General features: G+C 44.2%; 1 protein-coding gene across 3 annotated transcripts in view; it reads right to left on the bottom strand.

Moving 5' to 3' along the window:
* Positions 1-990: 990 nt before the first annotated feature.
* RANBP17 (RAN binding protein 17) overlaps positions 991-23,974 on the bottom strand; it is a 330,781-nt gene continuing 307,797 nt past the window's right edge. For all 3 annotated transcript variants that reach the window (XM_049647789.1, XM_049647786.1, XM_049647787.1), the window contains 3 exons: positions 5,252-5,350; positions 3,241-3,368; positions 991-1,415 (listed from right to left, as the gene is read on the bottom strand). In XM_049647789.1, the coding sequence (XP_049503746.1) occupies positions 1,319-1,415; positions 3,241-3,368; positions 5,252-5,350 (324 nt within the window). In that variant the 3' untranslated portion in view covers positions 991-1,318. The remainder of the gene's footprint in view (positions 1,416-3,240; positions 3,369-5,251; positions 5,351-23,974) is intronic.

The following is a 23,974-nucleotide window of genomic DNA, read 5'->3' on the forward strand; positions in this document are numbered from 1 at the left end:
TGTCTTATTAGAAATAAAGGGCATGATATTTATTACAAGCCTGAACCGTGTAGACAGGGCAGTGACATACAAAAGCCGTAAGACAGTGGCAAGCTCAAATTAATAGCCTAGTTACAGTCTATCACAAACTGGGAAGGCCTCCTTCATGTCCTGGGTTTGGGTTAAGCTGCAATCCCTACAGTAATAAGAGTTTTTGTGGACGGATGGGAACCTGATCCTCTGAAAATCCAGAACTGTTTTGGGTGTCTCAAGAAGGCAAAGCTGTCTTGGATATAGATTTAAAAATTTTTTTTTTAATGTTTGTTTATTTTTGACAGAGAGAGAGAGATAGCGAGCGAGCATGAGAAGGGGAGGGGCAGAGAGAAAGGGAGACACAGAATCCAAAGCAGGCTTCAGGCTCTGAGCCGTCAGCCCAGAGCCCGACGCGGGGCTCAAACCCATGGACTGCGAGATCGTGACCTGAGCTGAAGTCGGACGCTTAACTGACTGAGCCACCCAGGCACCCCTTGAATATATATTTTAATTAGACACCTTCAGCTTGTCCTACAAGTTAAGTGGAGGCAGAAAGACCGGGTGTCGGCACCACCCAGAACTTCTTGCAGGGGCTGCCTGACTCCTGAAGGAATATCTCTGCAGGCAGTAATTGCACAGCTTAATTCTTCTAGACCGAACCACTTCAGATTTATGCCAGTGAAAAGCAAACGTTATTTGTAAGTCATTTAATTGTGTTACTGTCTCTCAACTTTATCAGATGCTGCTGAGGCCAAGAGGGCTGCGCGCAGTCCTGTGGGATGCTTCGGAGCGCTCCCAGGCTCGTTCTAAATACCCACAGCTCCGAGACCCCAACGCTGCTGCTTTCAGACTCATAAGAAACGACTAACTTAATGGGTTCAAATGGTATTTGTCTCAACTCAGGATCCATGTTGAAGGTTGCATCTCCAGCACATTCACAACCTTGATTACAACAGAGTTCCATTAACTAGCACACACTTAAGTTCAAACCTGGTTTATTAAGTTCTTTGGTTAAATATTGTTTCTACACCCTTTCGGAGCATTTATAAGAACAAAGATAATGCTATTTTTTAGAAAGACTGAAAACACATCTTTTGCTTTTTTTCAATGTAAAGACTGAATTTACATTGTTTGTGCACTGTTATAAATTCTTATAATTAGGCCAGACTTATAAAAAGGTAGGGCTTTTGTTGTTGTTTGTTTTGAAAAATAGATTCTCCTGGGCTAGCCGACATAGCTGTCCTCGGACCCGGACCCACAAGAGTCTCTTGGTAAAGGCTGCTCGGCACATGGTCAGGGAAGGCGGTCAGCTCATCATATCCAGACTGCACGGCTCGGTGCTGCCATCAGTCCGCAGGGCCTCTGCCACATCTCTTCTGAAGACGGATAGGTTCTGGGTGAACCTGTGGAAAGAGGAAGAAAGGCCAAGGGCAGTGGCAAGGCGGAAGTTATATGAGCCTCTGGAGGATAAAGCCACTGTGGAGCTCAGAACCTTGGAGAGAGCCCCAGGTCCTGGCTGAGCTCCTGCCTCCCGCCTCCACTGCAGCCATTACTTTTGGCCACCAACACCCCCTTCTCCACCTTCCCCGGCCAGAAAACAAGGGTTACCACCATATATACCCAGACCCATTTGAGGGGTACATTTTGTGGGTGTACTATTTAAAATTAAAAAAAAAATCAAATTACACAGAGATGGTAAGGAATATAAAGGAAAGAATCAAACCTTTTGTGCCAGGCACTGGGTTGAGTTTACGTATAGATTCACTTAAGCATCACAAGTCTTCCCAAAGGTAGGTATTTGTATCCTCATTTTGTGGATGAGAAAACCGGGCTTAGTGGTTCAAAAAGAGGGGGCACTGGGCTAGATTACCTGAGTTCAAATCCTGGCTCCACCACTTCTTAACTGGGTGATCTTGGATGAACATTTAACCTCTTGTCTTGGTGCTCAACTTGAGTAGCTACCCCATGGGATTGTGTGAAGTGAGAATTTACCGAGTCAGTTGAGACAATGCCTGTAAGCACTCAACACAGTGCACGGTACATGGAAAGCATCTAGTCCTTGTTGGCTAGTGCTCTCTTGAACAGGTGACATTATTTTCAACAATCAATTGATACTCAAATTCCCAAGCCTCAGGTCAAGCAATCTTCCCCCACCTGAGGCACCTGGGGTGTCCCCATTCACTAAGTCTCTTCTGCTGGCCTCAGAGGTTGCCCTCCTGCCTGACAGAGGATTGCGGCGTGGAACAAGCAGTCAAGGGTATGTGTTTGCAGAGTCTGTCACACTTGGCTTTGTATTGTCAGAGCCCAGGCTGGGGACTCCACCACACGCTGGCTGCAGTGGTTGCTGGAATGACTGATGATTTGCATTTTAAATGGTCAAACATTTGAATGTTGCCACTTTTATAAAAGGGTGGTGCAGGCAGTTCTGCCCCCCCCAGCACTCCCCCCCAAAAACCATTTTCTTTCTCTATCGTTCATTATTATCTGTTTCCCCCACTAGAAGCTCTATGAGGCAAAAACCTTGAACAGTTAGTTCACCACTGGTATCTTCAATGCCTAGCACATAATAGATATTCAGTAAAATTTTGTGCTCTAAAAAAATGAACAATGGAGGCATACCTGGTAAGTCTCGGTTTCTTTCATTTAGATCTCATTGGCAACTGTAAAACTAGGCACTCTTACAGGTCAGGCAGAAGAAGGAACTAATGTTTACCATGGCTCCTATGTCCTAGGTACCATGCTTTACTACATTCTGTCATTTAAATATCATAACCAATTTTGTGGATGAGAAAACGGAGGATCAGAGCAGTTGACTGCCTTATTCGCTGCCACACAGCCTATAGAGGGCAGGGATAAAATTTAAATTGGAGTTTATCTGACCTCAAAGCTTGTGCCTGTTCAAATGCCAGGAGCTTTCCTTGTCCCTCATGGCAGATCTGAGCTTTCCTTCTTTTGACCTTCTCAGTGAGTTATTTTCCCTACCTCGTGCTGGATTATAAAGTGCATAAGGGCACAGGCTGCATTTTGTTCATCTCTGCATCCCTAAATAGTGCCTAGCATGGTGCTTTAAAAAAGCAAATACCTAGTAATATTTACTGGATGGAAATAAACCGCGTTTAGGGTTACGAGGTGTAACAGAAAAGTCACATCTATATGTGAGCTGTGTTAAGAACAACCCCAGTTCATTTCCACAAGCCAGAGATGTTGGGCTTACTGCACAGTGCTTACCTGTCTCTGTTCTTGGTGGACAGGCTCTGTTCCACGCCTTCCATCAGGTTCCTGAAGCACTGGGCCAGGACCTCCTGCTTGGGGAGAGGCTGGCTGTTGATCAGGCTTGCCCTCAGTTCGCTGAAATACTGTGGGGAGACGGAACAACCTCAGGGCCCTGACTTCAAACCTGGGCCCCGAGAGAGCTGTGGGGGAGGAGTTCTACCTGCTCCATCTGCTTAGTGCTCCTGACTCTCAGGGGAGCTCTGGTCCAGGCCCCACTTTGAACTTTAAGCCTTCAGAGAAAACCAAGGCAGTAGATACATTGCTAGGTATAAACTGTATTGTCCCTTCTCATAAAAATTTCTTGCTATAATTGTTCTATGGTCACTGAACAATTTAGGTCCTCTGTGGGGGACCGAGCATGTGAAGGTCTTCCTGACTCTCCTCTCCACTCATCACAGAAAGGCTGAAAGGAAAGAGGAAGGGCCTTTCAGGCTGAGGCAAAGAACTTAACAGGGAGAACTTGGGGTGACTGGAGGAAAAGGCCCAGGTATCCCCCCTCAGGCTGCATCATCATCTGGGCTTTAGTGAATCACTTCTCAAACAACCCCAGACTTTGTCCCAAGTCCCTGTCCCCTGGGTTAGGCTGGATCTGCTCTGTTGAGGCGGGGAGCTAAGGGGCTTGCGTAGCTCTGGGAGAGCGTTCCTGAACTAGGAAATCCACCTGTCATACCTGGTCACAAAGAACTACACAACCCCTTCTCCTCTGCTGGGGTCCGCTACCTTTTACACAAACACAAGCTCTCGTGCTTACACACAGATTCTAATCATTGGAAACAGCTTAATTTCGGCACAAAGACAACATTTTGTCAGTCATGTGTTTATCCTTCCAAGCCCAAACAGCATGATATTTAATTTCCATCATACATTAAAACGGCCCACATCAAAAACACACGTAATTAATATGTAGTCAGACTAATACTTAAATACTATATATCAGAGGCATTACACTTAAACCACAATGTCTTCTTGAACAAGATTGGGAATGCACAAAACTACTTATTTTTCCCTTTTATAATGATGCAGTGACTCACACCAAATAGAAAATTATTAGTTTTTCATCCCAAACCGTGAAATATTGCCTCCATCAGTAAAGTATAATATTGTGATGTCATAAGCTTTTTCTAAACACTGAATTTGCCCTTATTCCCTCTCAATCATTTTAAAAGAACTGCTCTCTTTTATAGAGCTTGGATTTAAATCACAATAACACCAAGGGAAGATGAATGACAGTGCTATTGAATGTGGCTAAAATTGGATACTTCGGCACAGGTGAATGATGAGACAGCTCTTCTCTTTTTGATATATTTTCTTCTTCTATTAGTTTCCTTCCAAGGCTGGGATTTCAGTTTGAATTTTAATGTATGCGGCTGCCTCTAATCTCACTGTCTTTCTCCCCAGTACTATCTTATTGTATAGACAATTCATTCTCCTGAGCAGTAATGTACTGTTCCTACTGACTGCTGGGGAGACAGGGGTGGGTTCGAGAGGAAGCTGGAGGGCCTGGGAAGCAGCCCAGGGTGGTGAGTGCATTTAACAAGCTGGGGACTCGTGCTCCCAGGTGAAGGGTGCTGGCTCTGCGGTGAGTCCCTGAGGGCCACTACAGTGCAGGGCACTGGGGATCCCAAATATAAGAGGGAGCCAAGCAAGAAGTAGGAGAGTCGTAGCTCAGAATTCCCCTGGAAACAGAAGAGGGGAGTGAGGCTGAGCTTGAAGAATACTGAGCAAACCACCTGCCAATGCGTGGGGAGTGCTGGGTTCCAGGAGAGCTGGTCTTGAGGCCTCCACTTACCTGAAGAAGATCTTTGGGGAAGGGCCTGCTGGGGGAACATGGCCTTGCCCCGGGGCACTTGAGGTCCCAGCTCAAGCTCCGTTGTTCCTTCTGTTCTTGTCACAGCTTGGCCTGGTGCACAGCTACTCCCTCCCCGCAGTGACCCCCTCCCATGGACCTTCCTGTGATCACACTCACCTTCTCATTGAGCAGGATGAGCCCCAGGAGAGGCCTGGATACTGACCACTGGTTCCGACAGTCTTCAAAGACAATGGTGTTCATGAGGACAGACATCATCTAGAAGACAGAGTCATATGAAGACCCTGGCCCAGAGGTCCCCCCAGTCCCAGGTCTTTTTTGTGCTTACCTTCTACCCCTACATTTTGCCAACAGCCATGAGGGCTCTTCCTGGACCAAGAGCTTTGACTCTGTGAGCCTATAATGCTGCATGTAGGAACTCTTGGCCAGCTCCCTGATAAGAGTTCCCACCACCAAAAGCTTTGGTGAGAACCTTCTGGGTGGGCAGAAGTCAGAGGTTACGAGGCTAAGAGGATCAGTCTCTGCCTCCCAACCCTGGTATGCTGTCCCCCACGCTAAATCGCCAGGTAAAAGCCCAGCTCACCCTCCTTTCTGCCTCTCATTTCACCACAGGTCAAGTTATGAAGGGGCAACATCTCTCAGAGGGAGGGAGAAATGGGATACATTCCATGTGACCTCGGAATGTCCCGTTTCCTACTGGCTCAGGCTCATTTGGTCTTCACTAATTCACTTACTCCCTTCACTTTTACATGTACATACTCATCCATCCTCTTAAGTTCAAAGTCTGCAAGACACTTAAAGAGAATAGGCATCTACCGCAACCTCTGCCTTGAGGAGGTAGAAGCTTCCTGGGGCAGAGCACAGAGCAGAGAGACAGCCAGAAATCGGGCTTGGCCAAGTGCAATGGGCTACCAGCAGAGGGAAGGATGCTTCTGGGTCTCTGAGAAGTCAGGGAAGGTTCCACAGAGAAGGTACAGTTTAGGGGGCGCATCATAAATGCATTCTAGGCAGAGAGGGCAGCAAAAGAGGAGGCTGGGAGTGAACTGAGTGTGGCAGGAGAAAAGAGACGGGGGCCAGAAGCAAGACCCCAGGGTCAGGCTGGCAGACCATGCTGAGGAGCCTGGACTTCATCCGGATGAAGTGGGAGCCAGTGGTGGGTTTGCGGCAAAGGAGAGACATGCTCAGATTTGCACTTAAGTAAGATCCCTCTGGGGACATGCAGAACGTGTACTTTTGCAGGTGACAGGACAGAAGGAAGCCCGGGGATGGGGCTGCCGCAATAGTCTGGGCAAGTGGCTGTGAAGCAAGCTGCGTTCACCTATGTGGAGCTGATGGCACACTTTCCTTGCCTTGGACTCTTTACCGCCCACCTCTAGTCCTTCTGTTTCTGCAGCTTCAGAGCCCCTGTCCCGCAAAGAGCACAGGGGGAAATGGCAGTTACGTGGCAAAGGCTACCACCCACGTGACCCTTGGCTGGGCTTCGGTGACGTCTGCTTTCGTTGCTGCACTGCTGCAATCCAATTTGCCCTGGGATCTCAGGCCAGTTATGGAACCTCTCCCTCTCTCTGTGTCACTTGCATTAGCCATAAAGAGGGAAATAATAATCCAGCACAAGAAAGTTCTGAGAATCAAATGAGATGGTAGGAATAGAAAGTGTTGCAAAGAGTAGAAAGTGCCATAAACATTTAAGGTATGTGATAACAACAGTACTGAGCATCTTTGTAGCTCTAAACATTTGCTACCCCATATATCATCATCATCCTAACAGTTAGGCTGGTTGCAAATGAAATCTGCCAATTCCATATTTATTGTATGTCCAGTCTCTCTGGGGAGAGGCAGGTCTTAAAGCCCGACATGCTGAACATCGTTTGCAGATTACATGTTTTCATGTACAATCTAACAAGCGACCCAAAGTCATACAGCCACAAATTAAATTGACAAGCAAAACTAACAGATCTATGGAGACAGTCTAAAATATTATGGGCTTCAGAATCTGAAGGCAGAATGGATATTTTAATGGAAAAGATTAAAGTTAGAAGCACCAAACTCCTCTAGTAACTGACAAAGCATCCTGAAGCGATGTGCCAATTACTTTATACGGTTCTCCTGTGGATTCATTTGTCTGAATGCATGTATTTATGTCTGTAATAAGTAAGGAGATGTTTGAATAAAATACTTTTCTAAAAATAAAGTTGGCTAAAGTGTCTGATTTTTGAAAAAATTGTTTTACTCTTCCAGAAAAATGGGAATTAGTGAGCAAATCTGCTCAAGTGGTATTGACATGGCAGCTCGTTTCCAGAATTCTTTTTTTTTCTTCTTTCCAATAATCCTAGAGGGTACAGGGGACACAGCTCAAGCAATGTGGCAAATTCCTTTGGATAAGCTCTCCCTCTCCCCATATGGAAGAAAACTGGGTAAAATGCGTAAGTACAGAATCCTGATCCAGGTACTGCAAAATCTCTCGTGGAAGGCTCTCTGGTTAATGACACGAACAGACGAAGACTGTAAGGAGAGAGCCCTTGGCAACTCTGCCCCAGCCCACCTCAGCCTGCGCAGAGTCACAAAGCACCACAGGATTTAGTACAAGGGGTGCTGTGAGCGGGGCCTCCACTCCCCCAACTTCTGCTCACTTCCCATACTGTTACAGGATGGCTGGAATGGCCATTTTAGATATGTCCAACCAAGGCTGCAGTTTTCAGGGCCCGTGTCCAACACATACATTATCCACTGTATTATCTCAAGCAGCTAATACACCCAACCAGGGGAGCAGCCATTTGGGAAGGGGAGCTGTGTGGCTTGGTCCACTTAGAAAAACCATGCTCCCCATTGCCTCAGCACTTACTCCTTCTCCTTCTGTCTTCCCACAGGCATTGACGTGAGCTTGTAGGAAATTTCTCTCAATGAAACAAAACCAACATCGTATGGTAGGGACAGGCTTTGGAGCCAGTCAGAAATGAGGCCAAATCCGGCCCTGCTTACCTAACCTAGGATGCTGGGCAAGTCATTTCACTTCTCTGAGCCTTTATTTCCTTACCTATAAAATGAGAGATTACAGCAACTACTCTGAAGGGCTGCTTTGAGGACTGATTTCCTTCGTCTATATCAAACATTTTGTTCTGTGTTTGCCACATAGTAGGCACTCAATAATTACCGGTATTCCTTTACTGCAACTATGGTTTCCCTCTTTGGTGTGATCCAGTGGAATTTCATGGTTCAAGGAAGAACCCCATTTCATGTCTTGATTATGTCCAGATCCATGAGATTACAGTCTCCTCACAATTATCTAAATTTAATAAGAGTTGCAATAAAAAAATAACCTACCATAGGAAATAGTCCAAAAAGCAGCCCTATTTGGTCTGGCACACGTATTAGCATGGAGTTTGAATGACAGTGTTTCTGCTGTTCTGAAAACTTGTAATCTTCCAAAAAATACAAAGCTACTACAAATATCTGACCTGGAAAGAAAAAACAAACTAATGTTGGGGCGCCTGAGTGGCTCAGTCGGTTAAGCGTCCGACTTTAGCTCAGGTCATGATCTCACAGTTTGTGGGTTTGAGCCCCACGTTGGGCTCTGTGCTAATAACTCAAGAGCCTGGAGCCTGCTTTGGATTCTGTCTCCCTCTCTCTCTCTGCCCCTCTCCCGCTTGCTCTCTGTCTCTGTCTCAAAAAAACAAAATAAAACAACAACAAAAACAAACAAAAAAACCAAAACATTAAAACAAATTAAAAACAAACGAAAAAACCCAAAGTAATGTTGTGTCATCTGGATCTCTGTTCACTCCTCAGCAACTCTCCTATGTTCCCACCCTAAGATGCTTTGGGCACAAGCCCCAAGCCAAGTGGACTTTGCAACCCGAGAATGCTGGGTGGCACTCTCCCTACCACAAGGTGGTAATTACATGCTCTCACTTCAGATGCTTCCTGTTCTGTCTCCTGCTGATGCAGAATAAGCAAAGATGTGGTTTGTGTTGAATGCTTTGCTGCTAGATGGTGAGTATGTACTCTAAAGAAATTGGACGCCCAGTGGATCTAGAAGCTGGTAGAGCGGGATGGCTGGGGTCACATGGCCGGAGTGAGTGCGGGGTTATGACTGGTAGTGAGACTTGTCTGTAAACTCCTGGGTGCAGGGACCATGGGGCGGTGGCGGGGGCTGTTCTCTGTGTCCCCAGTGACCAGCATGGCATCTAGCACACACCAGAGGCTTAGGAAATAGCTACTGAATGAAAGAATGGATATGCGAATAAATGAATGAGAAAGGATGAAATCAACTATCAAGAGCGTATAAGGAGCTAAAGAACCGAAAGAAGATTGTATAAAACACAGAGTTCTGGCCTCAATCTCTGGCTAAAATCTGAAATGGATAAATATCTAAACCAATACACTGTTCGTTTCCAAGGATCTGGCCTTTGTGCTCAGAGCCTGAGAACTCTTCTAAGTCCCTGGTGTCCCTCCAGCCAGCAGCTCCCAGGGAAAGCCCTCAGTGGGGGGGCTTCCGGGTTACAAAGGCCGAAGGCTGACCCACCGTCTTCTCTACCAACAAGCACTTGCACCCAAGAAGCTGTGCCGGATGAGTCTTCTCACTGCCCAAAGGTACTAACAGTGACCGTTTACGGAGAGCTCAGCACTCTGTTCAGCACGTGTATACGCTGTCTCTACCCCTCAGGTAACCTTGAAGTAGGCATTATCCTCACTTCATAGACTAAGGATCTGAGGTCCTGAGTGAGTAAGTAACTTGCTCAAGGCATCAGGCTACCAGCTATCAGGAAGTGAGGCAAGATACGTGCACAGGTCTGCCCAAGTCCAGAGGCCGTGCCTTCATCACCACCATGCCAGCCTGTCGCGTGCCACTCTGGGGCTGCGTGTGAGGATCAAGACCGCCAGCAGTGGTGGCGGGGGCACTGTGTCTGGCCCCTGCTGCAGACTGCCAGGGAATGGATGGTGTGGGAGGAGAGGCTCACTTCTGGGCATGGCTCAGTCTGGCACCATCAGCGAGCCTCCCGGACAGGCCGCCCGCACGCATCTCCTCTGTTCAGCCACGCTGCCACCTGCTGAAGAGTCAGGCAGCTGCTGGAATCCCCACAATGAGGATCCAGGGCAGCAATTCCTGGAGAGTCTGTAGATCTTCCTGCCTCCTACCTACAGCTTTTATAAATGTGGTTAACATTATTTGCAGATTCTCAAGATGAACAACAGTAGACATAATTAATAGATTGTCTCTGGAAAATGCTCCATTGAACGTTTTTCTAAAAATAACCATTTCCCTCCCACCAAAAGTACCACGTACATGGTAATTTACATTAACATCATTGAAAACAGTAAATTAAGCTAATTTCTTTTGAGTTACAATGTTCCCTACAAGGTGAACACTTTTCACTGTTCATGTTCTTAGAGCCTACCGAATAATACAACTAAACACTATTCCACAGAGTTCTAAGAAATAGATGAAAACATTCTAACCCTGCCTCTTGCTCCCCACCTGTATCAGAGAGACAAAAACTGAACCCGAGTAACGCTATGAGCCCTGATACTGCGGGGATCAAATCCTCAATATAGTTAGGGAGGTCCAGCTCTTCCCTCTCTATCCCTGCCTCTTTTCTCAGGGTCACACACATTTTCGTTATACTGCGACTTTGCTGCCTCTTGATCAGGGAAATGGAAAATGGGGATGGCACAAGAGTAATCTGTCCTGTCTGAAAGGTGGTGCAAAGAGGGCCTGAGAAGGAGGCTTTGGTTTGACAAAGGAAGGACAGCCAGAGGACAGGTGAGAGGCCAAAGATGAAGCCACCCTGTGCCCTGATCTAAATGGGGCGGGGGAGAAAGACAAAGCAAGGGTGGTCAGAGCTGTGCCTAAGAGGTGACTTAATCTGTTAGGTTAGGGGCCTTAATGGGAAGAGGAGTAGAATACAAAATTACCCGTACCCCTGGCCAAGCTAGATTGTTCTTGATTTTGATGCAATGAGTTGGTGATGTCTGAGGAACAACCCATAATAACAAACCGAAGAGCTGCTTCTGAGTCTCAGGAAGCTCTTGGTACACGAAATTGGCCTTTCAGAAGGCCGGTAAGACAGGAGGGGGAAGGTTGGCCCTAGCTAAAAACACTGACACAAAAACACAAAGCAAAACCAGGACTGCCTGGATAGTGCAACAGGATCCAAAAGAGCAGAAAAACCTCCCACCCATCTCCACAGCAATTTTTCCGGAGTCCCATGCCCAGAATGGAGAGCCAGAGTCTGGGAGGATCTGAACACTGCTGAAGAAGGAAAAGCTTCCAGGTTTTCAGTGCTTGTGGAAGTAAGGGAGTTGCTGTCATTACCAAGTGCTGTTCCTGAGGCCACGTGCACAGCAGATATTGAAATGTGATCCTCCTCAAATTAGATACTAGTCATCTTTAGGGAAAAGGAATCAATTGTTCTATCCGTCTGCTGTCTACCAATGTGATAGCAGTGGAATGTTATAAAAAATGAAAGCAATGGACAAATAAGTATATCTTCTCCTGCCTGGATTAACTACGCTGCACCATCTAGGTTACGTTAAATATCTGTACATATTAAACACTTTCCTAAGTTCTTATTGTGTCTTTACAGCCTCATAATAGTAGCAAGTATTCAACACGTTAAATGAAAAAAAAAAAATCAAGCAAAATGCAAGATGCAGTGAGCCTCTTTTTTAAAGAAACAAGATTGTAATCAATTATGGGTGACCCAGTCTCCTCTGGAAACTCATTTGGGAGTCCTGCCGATTTGGCCTTTTCACAATGCTAGCTTTGCTCAAAGTTAAAAAAAAAAGCAAAAAAAAGCAAAAAAATCTTTTTACCAATAAACGAACCACAGGACTGATTAATTCAGCTGGTTTTGGTCACAGATTAGCAGCGCATATTTCCACATCTAAACTAACAGCACTCTCTGCCTCTACCCCCTCCTTAACAGAAAGTTACAAGACGCTTTTTTCTCCAAGTGATAAATGGCCTAGAATATTAGAAAAACTCTTCCATCCATTGTAAAATCTAAGGAAATACACAACCTGGTTTTGCTGTGGTTTCAATTTTCTCCATTACCAACATTACCCCTAGTTCTCCAAACATTCATTTTAATCATAGTTTATTCGGGAAAGAATTACCTGCCAGTCTCCTGGCTTATAAGAAAGAAGATAAAGTTGGAACGAAACTTCAGGATTAATTAATTGAGAGTACTGCATGTAATGTGTCTACTCCGAACGTTACAGCGCACATCACAATGAAAACAGTTTTATTTTCCATGGTTGAAATAAATTATAATAAATAATTCATTTCAATGGCAGAGACGTACTGGAGAGCAAGCGCAACAAAATTGACTACACTACACTGTGAGTCTCATTCTTGAATCTTCATTATCCATTTGAAACTTTTTACGAGTAGTAAATCATATTTCAAGTGGCTGCAGATCTCATAAAGCTGCTTGCTGCATTAAAATAAAACCAGAAAACCTGGGGCACTGGAAGGCTGTAGGGTTTGCCACTCAGCATTATTTGGGAAACTCTCACTCTTCTCTTGCCAGCATCAGACAGAACACTTCTCCATCTGATGTAAAAATTAAGCATCACTTGTCAAAAACATCATCTGTGTTTCTCTGGATGGGAATGTTGGGAAAATCTGTACATAGAGGAATAGCCTTCAACTCCGAAGCCATTTTCTTCTTATTTTTATTCCCAAGTGACTGCCACACAGCCAGATTCTTGAACCTCTAATGGCCTATACTGGCTTCTGGTGGCCCCTAAATTAGCAAACATGTACAAGCTCAAAAGAGACTCCGAAAGGCACACGTGCTGTTCTGCCCCAAAAGACCAGTCAATCTTCATAGGATGGGTGATATTTAACTTGAATTTTAAAAGATGCGTATTTTAAAATGAATTTTGAATTTTTAAAAGATGCGGTGCCTGGGTGGCTCAGTCGGTTAAGTGTCCGACTTCGGCTCAGGTCACGATCTCACGATTTGTGAGTTCGAGCCCCTTGTTGGGCTTGGTGCTGACAGCTCAGAGCCTGGAGCCTGCTTCGGATTCTGTGTCTCCCTCTCTCTCTCTGCCCCTCCCCTGCTCACTCTCTGTCTGTCTCTCTCAAAAATGAATAAACATTAAAAAATAAATTAACCCCCCCCAACATCATTAAAAAAAAAAAGATGCATATAAGCATCACCAGAGAGGAAGAATGTATTAGAGGACATAGAAGGAGAAAAGGCAAAGCACACAGGGCTTGGGATGTTTTGAGGGGACAGTCAGCCCCTGCAAGGGAAGCTTCTGAGAAACCTTTTTTGAATGGAAAGGATCAGAGCCAAGGGCAGGGAGCTGAAGTCTGGGCCGAATCCAGGCTCTAAAAGGCCTTTGCTGTCACGCTAAATGCAGAAGTGAGTTTGGGCCAGTACCTAAAGGGTAGCCTTCAAAGGATTTCCGAAGAACGCTGAGCTCTGGGATCTAGAACAATGACCAATGGGAGATTGAGGCGTGGCAACGATGGGTCAGGAGAAATGGTAAGGGCCCCAGCAAGGCTGGTAGCAGAGAGAGACAGAAGTGGTCAGAACCCTGGACTGCATATCCCATTTTCTTCCTAGGCAATGACAGCTTTCCAAGAAACACAACCTGCCACTGAAGCTGTAGATAAAGTGAGAGCTTTAAGAGCGTGGCCTCAAATGCAAAGGGCCTGGGGGCTAGACTGTCCCTGTAGTGCTAAATGCAGTGGAGGGGCCGCCGCTGTCCCACAGCCCAACAGCCCGGCAATGAACTCGGGAAGTAAGGAGCAGTGGAATGAACCCCAACCAGAGTACATAAACACGCACGACAGAGAAAAGTACAAACACACGTTTATATTAAGTATTTGGTGATAAAGTAAACTCTAACTGAGGCCATTCAAAATCAGGGAAGAGTGGGAAATAGCATGAACGGTCATCACAACATTTCCCAATGAATCTTGTATTTCAAAACAGAGCAACATAAGGCCTAATGGCACGAGGGCATCTCATGCAGTCATCAAAGCAGAGTGCAATGAATATTGTATTTCATAATAAATATATTATCCTTACAGTAGGAGTTTCCATGTTTCACTGCCTCTCATCTGTCACTACATTCTCCCTGATTTCCTGAAGGGATTTAGTTAGATGGACCTAAAAATCTTCATAACCAACAGTGGAGGATTATTTTACTTATTATGTTCAAATGACTTTGTGTGGAGAGAAAAAAAAAGTATTTTTGTGGCACATTCACAGGGCCCTCAGAAGCATTTTCCATTAAAGATTAGTCTAGAGTTTATGTTGAAACCACAGAGGACAGCACGCTGCCTTTCAGATTTGAGGGTTTTTATTTATAGTCATCTAAATGGCATAGAGTGCTGGCCGGGAGGCCAAGGGGATGATTCAAAGATGTTACTGAGATTTGGAAGCTCTTTTGTCCTAATAATTACATAGGAAGCCTAAAGAATGATAGGAATAGCACCTTGTTCCTTAATTTATTCAGACATTTACCAACCACCTACTTTGTGCCAGGCTCTGTGTCACACCCTGCGGACATACAGATGAACAAGGCACAGTCCCAGCCCTCGAAGAGCTCACAATCAAGTAGGGAACAAGACACACAGCATGACAACACAGCATAGCAAGTGCCACAGAAGCTTGCACGGGAGGCTCTAAGAGACCAGAGGAGGCTGATTTACTCTGCCTCGGGGTGGGGGACAGGCAAGGAAGGCTGCACAGGTGACGTGCGGAGGGAGCTGTCGTAGAGAATAAGCAAAGTCTGACAGGCAGTCAGGTTGGCAGAAGGGCGAGCAGGTACAAAAGTCTGGAGAAGTATTTGGGGGGATGGCGAGCAGTTCTGTGGGACTGGAGAGGGTGTGAGGGGGCTGGTGGTGGCAGAGGAGGATGATCAGGTAGCCGGGGCCAGATCTTGTGAAGGGCCTAGTAATGTGTGCTAGAGCACATGGGTCTTATCTTGCAGGAAATGGGGTGCCATTGAAGTTGAATGAATCTGGCAGTGACACAGGAGAAGGGCAAAGCTGGTGTAGCTGTTCTCCAGACGGTCTGAACCCATAGGAGGCCGGGGCCATCCGACTTCCCCCAATAAAATGCATCTCTGTTCCTGTCCTGGGATTGGGAGAGCACAGACACGGAAGGTTACCTGCTTGGGTTCTGCACCTCAGTCAGGACAGAGCCTGGCTCCTTCTTTGCTGGCTCTGTTGCCAGTACCCTGAGAAATGGCAGGGTTGCCATTACTTCCCTTGGCCCACAGTACATAACTTAATAGTGTCCCTTGTCAGGAACGGTTCTCTTTGTCAGGAAGCTTTTTATTGATGTTCAACCTTCATTTTCCCTTTCTTAATAATATCCCATTATGCCAATACTCCATTGTGCCATGCTAAGTAATTCCCTTTCCTCCTTGGCATTTACATCTTCCAAGTATTTATAGACTTATCAAATGCCCCATTTAGTTGTCACTTAGGCAGGCTATACATATTTAGCTTCTTTAATCTGGCCCCATAAGCCAGCCCTTCCATTCTCCTAAATCACTTGAGTTCTTTCCTCCAGGTTTCTGTCAATTTGTTTCCAGCCCTTCTGTAACACAGGGGGCTCGGGAAAGAGACGGGGTTGGGGAGGGAGGGTTTGCTCCTTCTGAGGGATAAGAACCCAACGTTTGCTGAGGGCAGAACTTCTTCCTTAAAGGGCAAACTCCAAAACAGGCCAGGCCTCTGGAGGGCCATGAGCCCCGCTTGATGTCTACTAGCTTTCTCTCATCTGCACACGTTTCAAGTCACTAATATTCTACTAGCAGCTCTTATTACATGCTGGGCGCACACAGGCGACACGTGTGTTAAGTGCCTACTATGTGTCAGGTGCCCTGCTAGGGGCTTCTCCTTCCTTCTTCTCTCCCTCTTCATTTCTCATGCTTATTCGATGAATGCTCAAAGAATTACTGAGCTCCTACTATGTGCCAGGCACAGCACGGTGGCACAGAATTGAAATGTGGTCCTTGTGGCCTTAAGAAACTCATGGAGCCTAAGTATTTATCAATCTCTTATTGCCCACCCATCAAGCTGTTTCCTTCCAATCTTCAAGGGTCTCTGAGAAAGGGTCATCATGCACTTAACTCTGATCGACGCTTTTAGTTTCCCGAGTGGAACTTCTTTGTCCTATCTAAAACTAGATGCCACATTAAGGATGGGCATTAACACAGCTCTTGCGTAGGATTTTCTTTCTGGTGGTTCTCTCTGGGGCCTAAGAGAGTTCCCTCCAGGCCTTGCACTTCCCATCACTCCTTCTTAGCAGTTTACTTTACATGCCGTATTCACATGACCTCAACTAAGTATGCACTGAATGTTCCTCTTTTCCACAGTAGTGATGTTCCAAGTTATGGGGTAGACTGAGGAGTGACAGAACGGGAAAGAGCTGAGGCAAGGAGTCTTGGCTACAGTCTTGGGGAGTCTGGGCATGAGACCACAGGAGGGACTAGTTCAACTACCTGATCCTGGGGGCCAGCTCCAGCAAGGTGCAGAATTGCCCTGGCTGAGTTGCTGGTATCTCTGAAGAGGTAAGGTAACTTTGCCAAGTAGCATCACTGGTATTCAAAGCCAGGTACGCTGACTGCACAGTCTGTCTGCTCTGATTGCCGTAAAGCAGAAAATCCTCAACGAATACAGAATGTGCAATTAGACAGCTCTGAAGGAGGACAGAATTTCATCAAGTCTGAAAGCACTCAGTCTGTATCTTCCTAAGCATGACAAGGGATAAAGAATTAACATGCAAAAGTTCTTTTTGGTTGCAAAGCAGACAAAGTAGCAGTAACTCATGACAGGTCAGAGGATTAGGGAACTTTTATCTTGTTCTGCCAGCAGGAATCAGATCGTAATCAAATAAGAAGCTTTCTTTAACATACTACATGAGCTCATAGCCTCACCAAGTGGTTGCTGCTAGTTAAAAACTTTCCAACAGTTAAGACAGAAAACGAATACAAAAGTTCAGTTCACATCTCTAGCACACACATTATTAACCGTTCAAGTAGGTGAAAAACCAGTAATAACTGTAAAATGAATAAATCACACCATCATCAAGCTGACCCTCACTTTATACAGTGCCATTCCTTCAAGAAACTCAAAGAGCTTCTCATACCATTCACAATGCCACTTGGGGAAATACAGGTGGGAGAAATGCCAGGAAAGAAGAGTAGGTGAAGGCCCTGGGAGGCCCTGATAACATAAAAACTGTCAGATCCAGAGACAACAAAGCCTTAGTTATTACATTCTAGGTATTGCTATTTACTGGCTGGGTGATGTTGGGCAAATTATTTCGCCTCTCTGAACCTCTGCATTCTTGTCCCATATGGGCACTGTGGATTTCACTTGTTGATGTACTCATTTTCCCAAGTTAAGAAAATAAACCATATTGACCCTACCCTCCCCCTAGAGTTGCTGTGAGATTCAGAAGAGGCTTTAGGTGTGAAGACATATAAATGGAAAGGGTCCCGGAGTTTCTTTTCATTCCTCCTGTTGCAAGACGATGCCTGGAGTACACAGGAAGAGTAAGTGAGGAAAAGTCTGTTTGGGGCCAAGAATCATATCCACATTCACACCGTGCCCCCACCCAGTCCAGTGAGGGTTTGTGATCTTGAGCATGTGTGTCACACAAACTCTAAGACAGGCAGAACACGAGTGTGGGACCAGAAAGACCCAGGTAATCTGGCTGAAGTCACGGCCTTGGGATTTCCTGGAAAGGATGTTTTTCACATTTGTATACATGAACAGCAGGTGTATGTTCTCCTTAGGGAGATAAAAAAGTTAACTGGTACCTGTATATTGTTTTTCAAATTTTCCCTATTTATTGAATACCTTCTCTGTTAGGTGAGTCTATACTCATTGGTTCACTTTGTCCTCACACTTCCGTGAGTCAAGAATCTTTTGGCTGTGAGGACAGCAACTACTATAGACAAAACTCAGACCTAAAAGGGGTGGCCTGAGGACCCCCAGACTAGACACTGCGGGCAGGCCTCTCAACAGCTGGGAACCACAGCCGGGAAGGCTGGTGCGATCTTTCTTAGCCTCTCTCTGGGGCTGCTGATCTCCTTCGAGATCCTCCCAGCATGTTGCTGCTTTTTTCTCTTGCTGTGAACTGGCTACTTCTCTGAGCACATAGCAGAGAATGGCTCTTGGTTTTTCAAGTCTTCACGTCAAGTGAAGACCAGAGGCTGACCAACATCCTCTAAATCCACGGGAGTTTCTAAGTCTGGGGAAGAGGACTCACTGAGCCAACCTGGGTCAAGTGCTTGCTTCTTATCTCATCAATTTTCAAAGGAAGGGCCCTTTGCTTAGGGATTTATAACTGAATGAATGTTGTGCCCCCCCCCACCCCACCCCAGCCTGCCTTTGCACCCTCCAGCTCCACCAATCCTGTCTCTAGGTCATTTAAAAGTAATGTTGTTAAGAGCACAAGGTTCTGCTACTTATTAGCTGTATGATACCAAGTAAGCTACCTGACTTCTTAAAGCTGCAATTAAAATACTTTGATTATAAAATGTAGAAAAGAGTATCTACCTCACGAAGTAGTGAAACTTTATAAATATAAATACAAATTATATAAATATATAAGTATATTTATATATATTTAAGTACTTAGCACAGAGCCCAGCATATGATAATTATTTCTACTTCTTTTTCATCATAGTCATTCATCATCATCATCATCTGAGTCTGAGGTCGCTCTTCCCTAGTGACCTCTTAGGTCTTAGTGACTCTGCAGGAAATAAGCCTTCTATTTTAGGATGGGGGAAAAAATCTAGATCTTTAAGAAGGAGGTGTGGAAATTCTTTCACTTTGAGTGGTATGGTAAGGAACCACTTCCAACTCAAATCTTTTCTGGTCAAGATCATCAGCTTCTTTGTGATATCATACAAGTTTAGGATCCTTCTGGTGAGCCCCGGGCTGGCTTGGGTGTGACACAGGAAGATTGTCTCAGTGTCATTTCACATGTCACAGAAACATGGCTTAGTGTATAAAGACTGACTTGTGTTACGACTTGGGAGTGCTATTCCTAAATGACTCGTGTGTGTGAAATATGGGTAAATGCTGCTACTTGGGCTGTGTTCACATAAAAAGGGAGGTTTCATCTACAGAACTTCTGAGAGCAGACAAAATCATCTCTTTAGAACACACATTGTGAGACACTTCCCCAGAGGTGGTGTCAGTATTTAATCTGTACATTAGTAATATTCCTTGCAGAGGCTTTAAAAAAGGACACATTTAGTGGACTTTTATTCTTAATTTACCACGATAGACAATTAGGCCGATCATCATTAACGGAGAGGCTAAAAACCATCTTGCTTGCCATTTACCATATTGGGTGAGAGACTGTTATAAAGCATGCCTGATTATTATTGGGCTCAATCTGTGTAAAACTGCATTTTTTCCCCATATAAAATGTTTTCTATCTGTTTTACATGAGTGTGAAGGAAAAGGTATGGCCGTTGTTCATTCTGTACAACTCCTTTGCTATTCTGAGAACGTTTGCTGCAGACTAATAGCAAAACTGACTGTGCTAAACTGTAGATAAAAGAACGGTGACAGATTGCAGTCACTTTAATTCATAAAGAAAATACTTGGAGCCCCTGGGAATGCCAAATCAAGCCACCAGCACCCAGTGACTTCATGTTAAGTCACAAACCACATCATATATTTTAGTTTAAACACAAAGGCTAATGGGCATGTGACTTATTTATTTCAAGTTCTTCTTTATGAAGAGCTGGCTCTTTTTCTTTTTCTTTTTTTTTAGCTCTTTGGAAAACATTATACTTTCCCTATTCTATAAACATACAAATATAATTGTAAAATGACATCATTCTGTTTTCATTTAATTACCCCTGAAATGCTTTCTATTTAATATTCATTACTCAAAAGCTAATTTAAAAGAGAAAGAGATGCGACTTATTAAAAAAGATGTACTGTCATTCACAGCAATAGTTATCTAATATACAGAAGTTAATAAAGCAGATTAATCTACAAGTCCCTTTAAGCCATTCTTGAGTTTTGAACAACTGCCTCTTTGACCTTTCACCTTCATGCTGTGCACCAGTAGCAGGTGCCAGCTGTACAGAAATTATGGCTGCGCGTTTGAACGCAAAATCTTTTCTTACTTTGCTTCTGACCAGCAGCTGACCCTGTAGGAGTGATTGTTTCTGGTGCCGGCCTAAAGGCTACATAAACCAGTAGCAGATAAACAAAAGGCTACATATACCAGCTGCCTTGCCTAAGGGTACAGTCCTAGGCTGACACCTCCACTCCTTCTCCAGCATCCCAAATTGCTCCTTGTTTGTTTCCATACATGCATTTCATCCTTGTTATATTGTGCAAGGGATGGGTGCAGGAGAAAACCCCCTAAAACAACAACAAAAAAAACCCCCCCGTCCCTTCCTTCGAACTTGACTTTTGAGTATTCCATGTCAAACTGTGTTATTATGATGCTAATCTAGGCCTGATTTAGCAACTTTAATAAGAGGCTAAACCCTCTTGTAATTAGATAATAAAATTTTATTATGTATTTTAATATTAAAAGTCTTAAAATCAAACTCTTCAAATCATACACTGGTACAGAACTAAGGTACTTAAATATCATAGCGCCAGAAAATGGGAACTTGAAAAAGCACATTGTGGCTAATTTTTCATTCTCAGAAATGTAAACATGGAATTCCTATGTGGTGGCAGGGAAAAAGCTCCAACACTCTTAATTATGTGCAGGGAAGAATGAATCTATTCAAGTATGAAGCACACTGTACCATTTCCAGCAACAGCGTGAGATGGCTTTGACAGTTATTTCTTGGATACAAATTACACAAGTATAAAAACAATCCCCATAATGATTAAATGCAGTTATGTACATAGGAGAATACCAGTGCAAATGGTAACATATTTAAATGGTTTTTCCTTCATTAAAAAAATTATATATGATATTAAACCATCAATCACTGCTGAGGCACAGGAGTTTAAATGTATTGTCACTGGTTGAAATAAATGACTTGGAGACTGAATTCTGGCTCACTCAATATGGTGTCTTTGCTGTTGCTTAGTCACCCAACTCTCTGCTGGTTTGGGCTACATCTGGTGGATTCCATCCCTTTCAATTAATAAGGCAAGTTATGCTATCAATGGATTACATCTTTAAACTGTGCTTAGAGGTAAAAAAAACACATGTCCTAGTGAAAAAAAAAAAGCAAACCCAACCCTTCTCTGTTCTGTTAGCTGTTCGGAACAATATGTGAAATGCTTATTCCTTTCTTCACCCATGTGTAGAATGAAATTTTCTTGTGGCATTCCAGCAGGATTATTATACAGTATATAATGGTATACTCTTATCTCAGCCCTACCATTTTGTTTGATTATGTAGTGACCTATGACTATGCTGGATTTGAAACATAAAGTCACCGCCTGCAGATTTTAATTCTGAAAATTAACTTTTGGGGGTTGGTTTTGCAGACGTTCATTGACTGTCACAAGGGTCAGGCTCTGCTAGATGCTGAGACATGCATCAAGCTGGATGTGATCTCTGGGGAAGAAAAGGTACTCTGTTAAAGACAGGTATGACAGTTCTGAACATAATTTGATGATTCATAAATCAAGAATAGGTTTTTATATGAACTGATTTTTCGGTCTTAAAATACTATTTGCGGGGTTATAGTTGAAATTGTCATTTGACAAATATTTCCATAACAAAAATTATACCAAAATGGCAAAGATAGGGTATATGGCAAAAAATGTGGACTAGAATCATCCTTCTAAAGATGGATACATAATTTTATATCACAGATGCCATTTAAAAAAACTAATGTTTTTCTATTTTTAAAATTATGTACTTTAAATTTCTTTTTTTTTAATGTTTTTTTGTTTATTTCTGAGACAGAGAGAGACACAGCATGAATGGGGGAGGGGCAGAGAGAGAGGGAGACATAGAATGAGAAGCCAGCTCCAGGCTCTGAGCTGTCAGCACAGAGCCCGACACGGGGCTCGAACTCATGAGCTGTGAGATCATGACCTGAGCCGAAGTCGGATGCTCAACCGACTGAGCCACCCAGGCACCCCTGTACTTTAATTTTCTAAACTGATCTTTAGGAGTTGTGGTCACAAATTCATCACTCTTAAGAGTTTTACTCCCTTGTGGGCTTTTATTTTATTTTATTTTATTTTTTTCCTTGTGGACTTTTATTATATGGCTGTTATCTAGACACTTTTGTCCAGTCCTGGTCCTCTCAGATATTTCTATTTGATCCTTAGTAATTAGACTGCGTGTGTACACACAAGCGTGCGTGCATGCGCGTGCACACACACACACACACACACACGCATATACTTGACCAAACTGAACTTTAATTTTTGCCTCAGACAAATATGGTTATTATGAAAATAAAAAAAATGTTTGGGAGATGTTAACTGAGTTTCATTGGCTGTTTATTGCATCCGTTCTGTATGCAAAGACACAACCTAAAAGTAAATAAATGCCCTCTTTAAGTCTGAGTAGAGACTTACGTACAGAATCAAATATATGAGCAAAATAACAGCATCCTTTTTAAATAACTACTCAAAAAAGTGTGCTCCAAAAATTATCAAAACATCAGCAGTGCCACATGGGATGACCATGAGAAAGACCGGGAATCATGCTTTGCATGATCTCTGTTCTGAAATTCTCTAGCATTACATAATACATTGGTGGAAAACCGGTAACCAGACATCCACTGCTGGCCTGCAGAGTGTTTTTATTTTCTTGTTTTTTTAAAAATTTTCAATCAGTGGCCAACATGAAAAAAACCCTGGATTTCTGGTTCTCTTTGGGTGGGGGTGGGTAATCTCTATATAGCTGGCAACACTGGGTCCTACTTTCTTACAGGGCAAGAATAAGCTGGGACTATGTGGAGGCTGCCCCCGTTAGACAGGGATGTGTACACAACTTTGGTTTCTTTCCTGTCTACCTCATTCAAGTTCTCTGTGTGGCTCTGTAGGACCTTAGTTTGTGAAACTCTGTAGAATGGAAACGATAGGGAGAGGGATGCTCAAAGGTATTGGTTTGAGACTCACCAATGTAAGCAGCCCTTAAGAACAGCCTTCAATAGAGCTAACGGTACCCAGTCATAGTAGTAGAAGCTTCCTTTGGAAAAGAGAAGCTGTTTGTAACCAGAAAGGGATGAAAACTGGCACTCTATGCTGATGAGTCAGTAGTGAGAGTCAGGATGAAGCCTAGAGATGCATCGGGTATGGGGGACGGATATAAAGCCCTTGTTGCTTCCCCACCTTCATTTCACAGCTGCCATATTGAGTCTGTCCTAGAAAAATCAGGTTAGAATAAACCTCAAGAGCTACCTCCAAGACATTAGAGAAAAGACACAGAGGAACATCATGAGACAGTTGTACTGTTAGACTCTGACCTTCTCAAGGATACCTGTCCTACTCCATTTTATACTCTTGGGATCTGGCTATAGAATTAACGATAGGGTACAGGTATAGAGTAAGTTAGAGGAAGGTCTGTTCACTCTGCCGTGATGCTGGGAAGCACAAGGCTCTTCTGTACCAGCTGGCAAAGCCACCTCCCTCTCCCTTGCCCACTGCCTCTTTGGGTCACTGCCCATCTGTTTCATCCCGGCTGCAGCACAAAGTTGGGGTATAGGATGACTGCTCTAAATCACTCTACCTTAGGGATGGCCCCGGTGGGACTTACTGGAAGCTCAACTTGCCGGAGTGTAAGTGCTGAAAAAATATGTGCTACCTCTGATTAGTCGCTGCCAACAAACTATAGCTTTGCGGTTTAGCATGTCAACTCTGGAGTTCAATAGCCCCAAGTTTTAGCTTTTCCACTTACTATGTGTCACCTTGGGAAAAGTACCTAATCTTTTTGTGCCTCA

The sequence above is a fragment of the Panthera uncia genome (genome assembly GCF_023721935.1).
Source record: "Panthera uncia isolate 11264 chromosome A1 unlocalized genomic scaffold, Puncia_PCG_1.0 HiC_scaffold_17, whole genome shotgun sequence".
In the NCBI taxonomy this organism is placed as follows: Eukaryota; Metazoa; Chordata; class Mammalia; order Carnivora; family Felidae; genus Panthera; species Panthera uncia.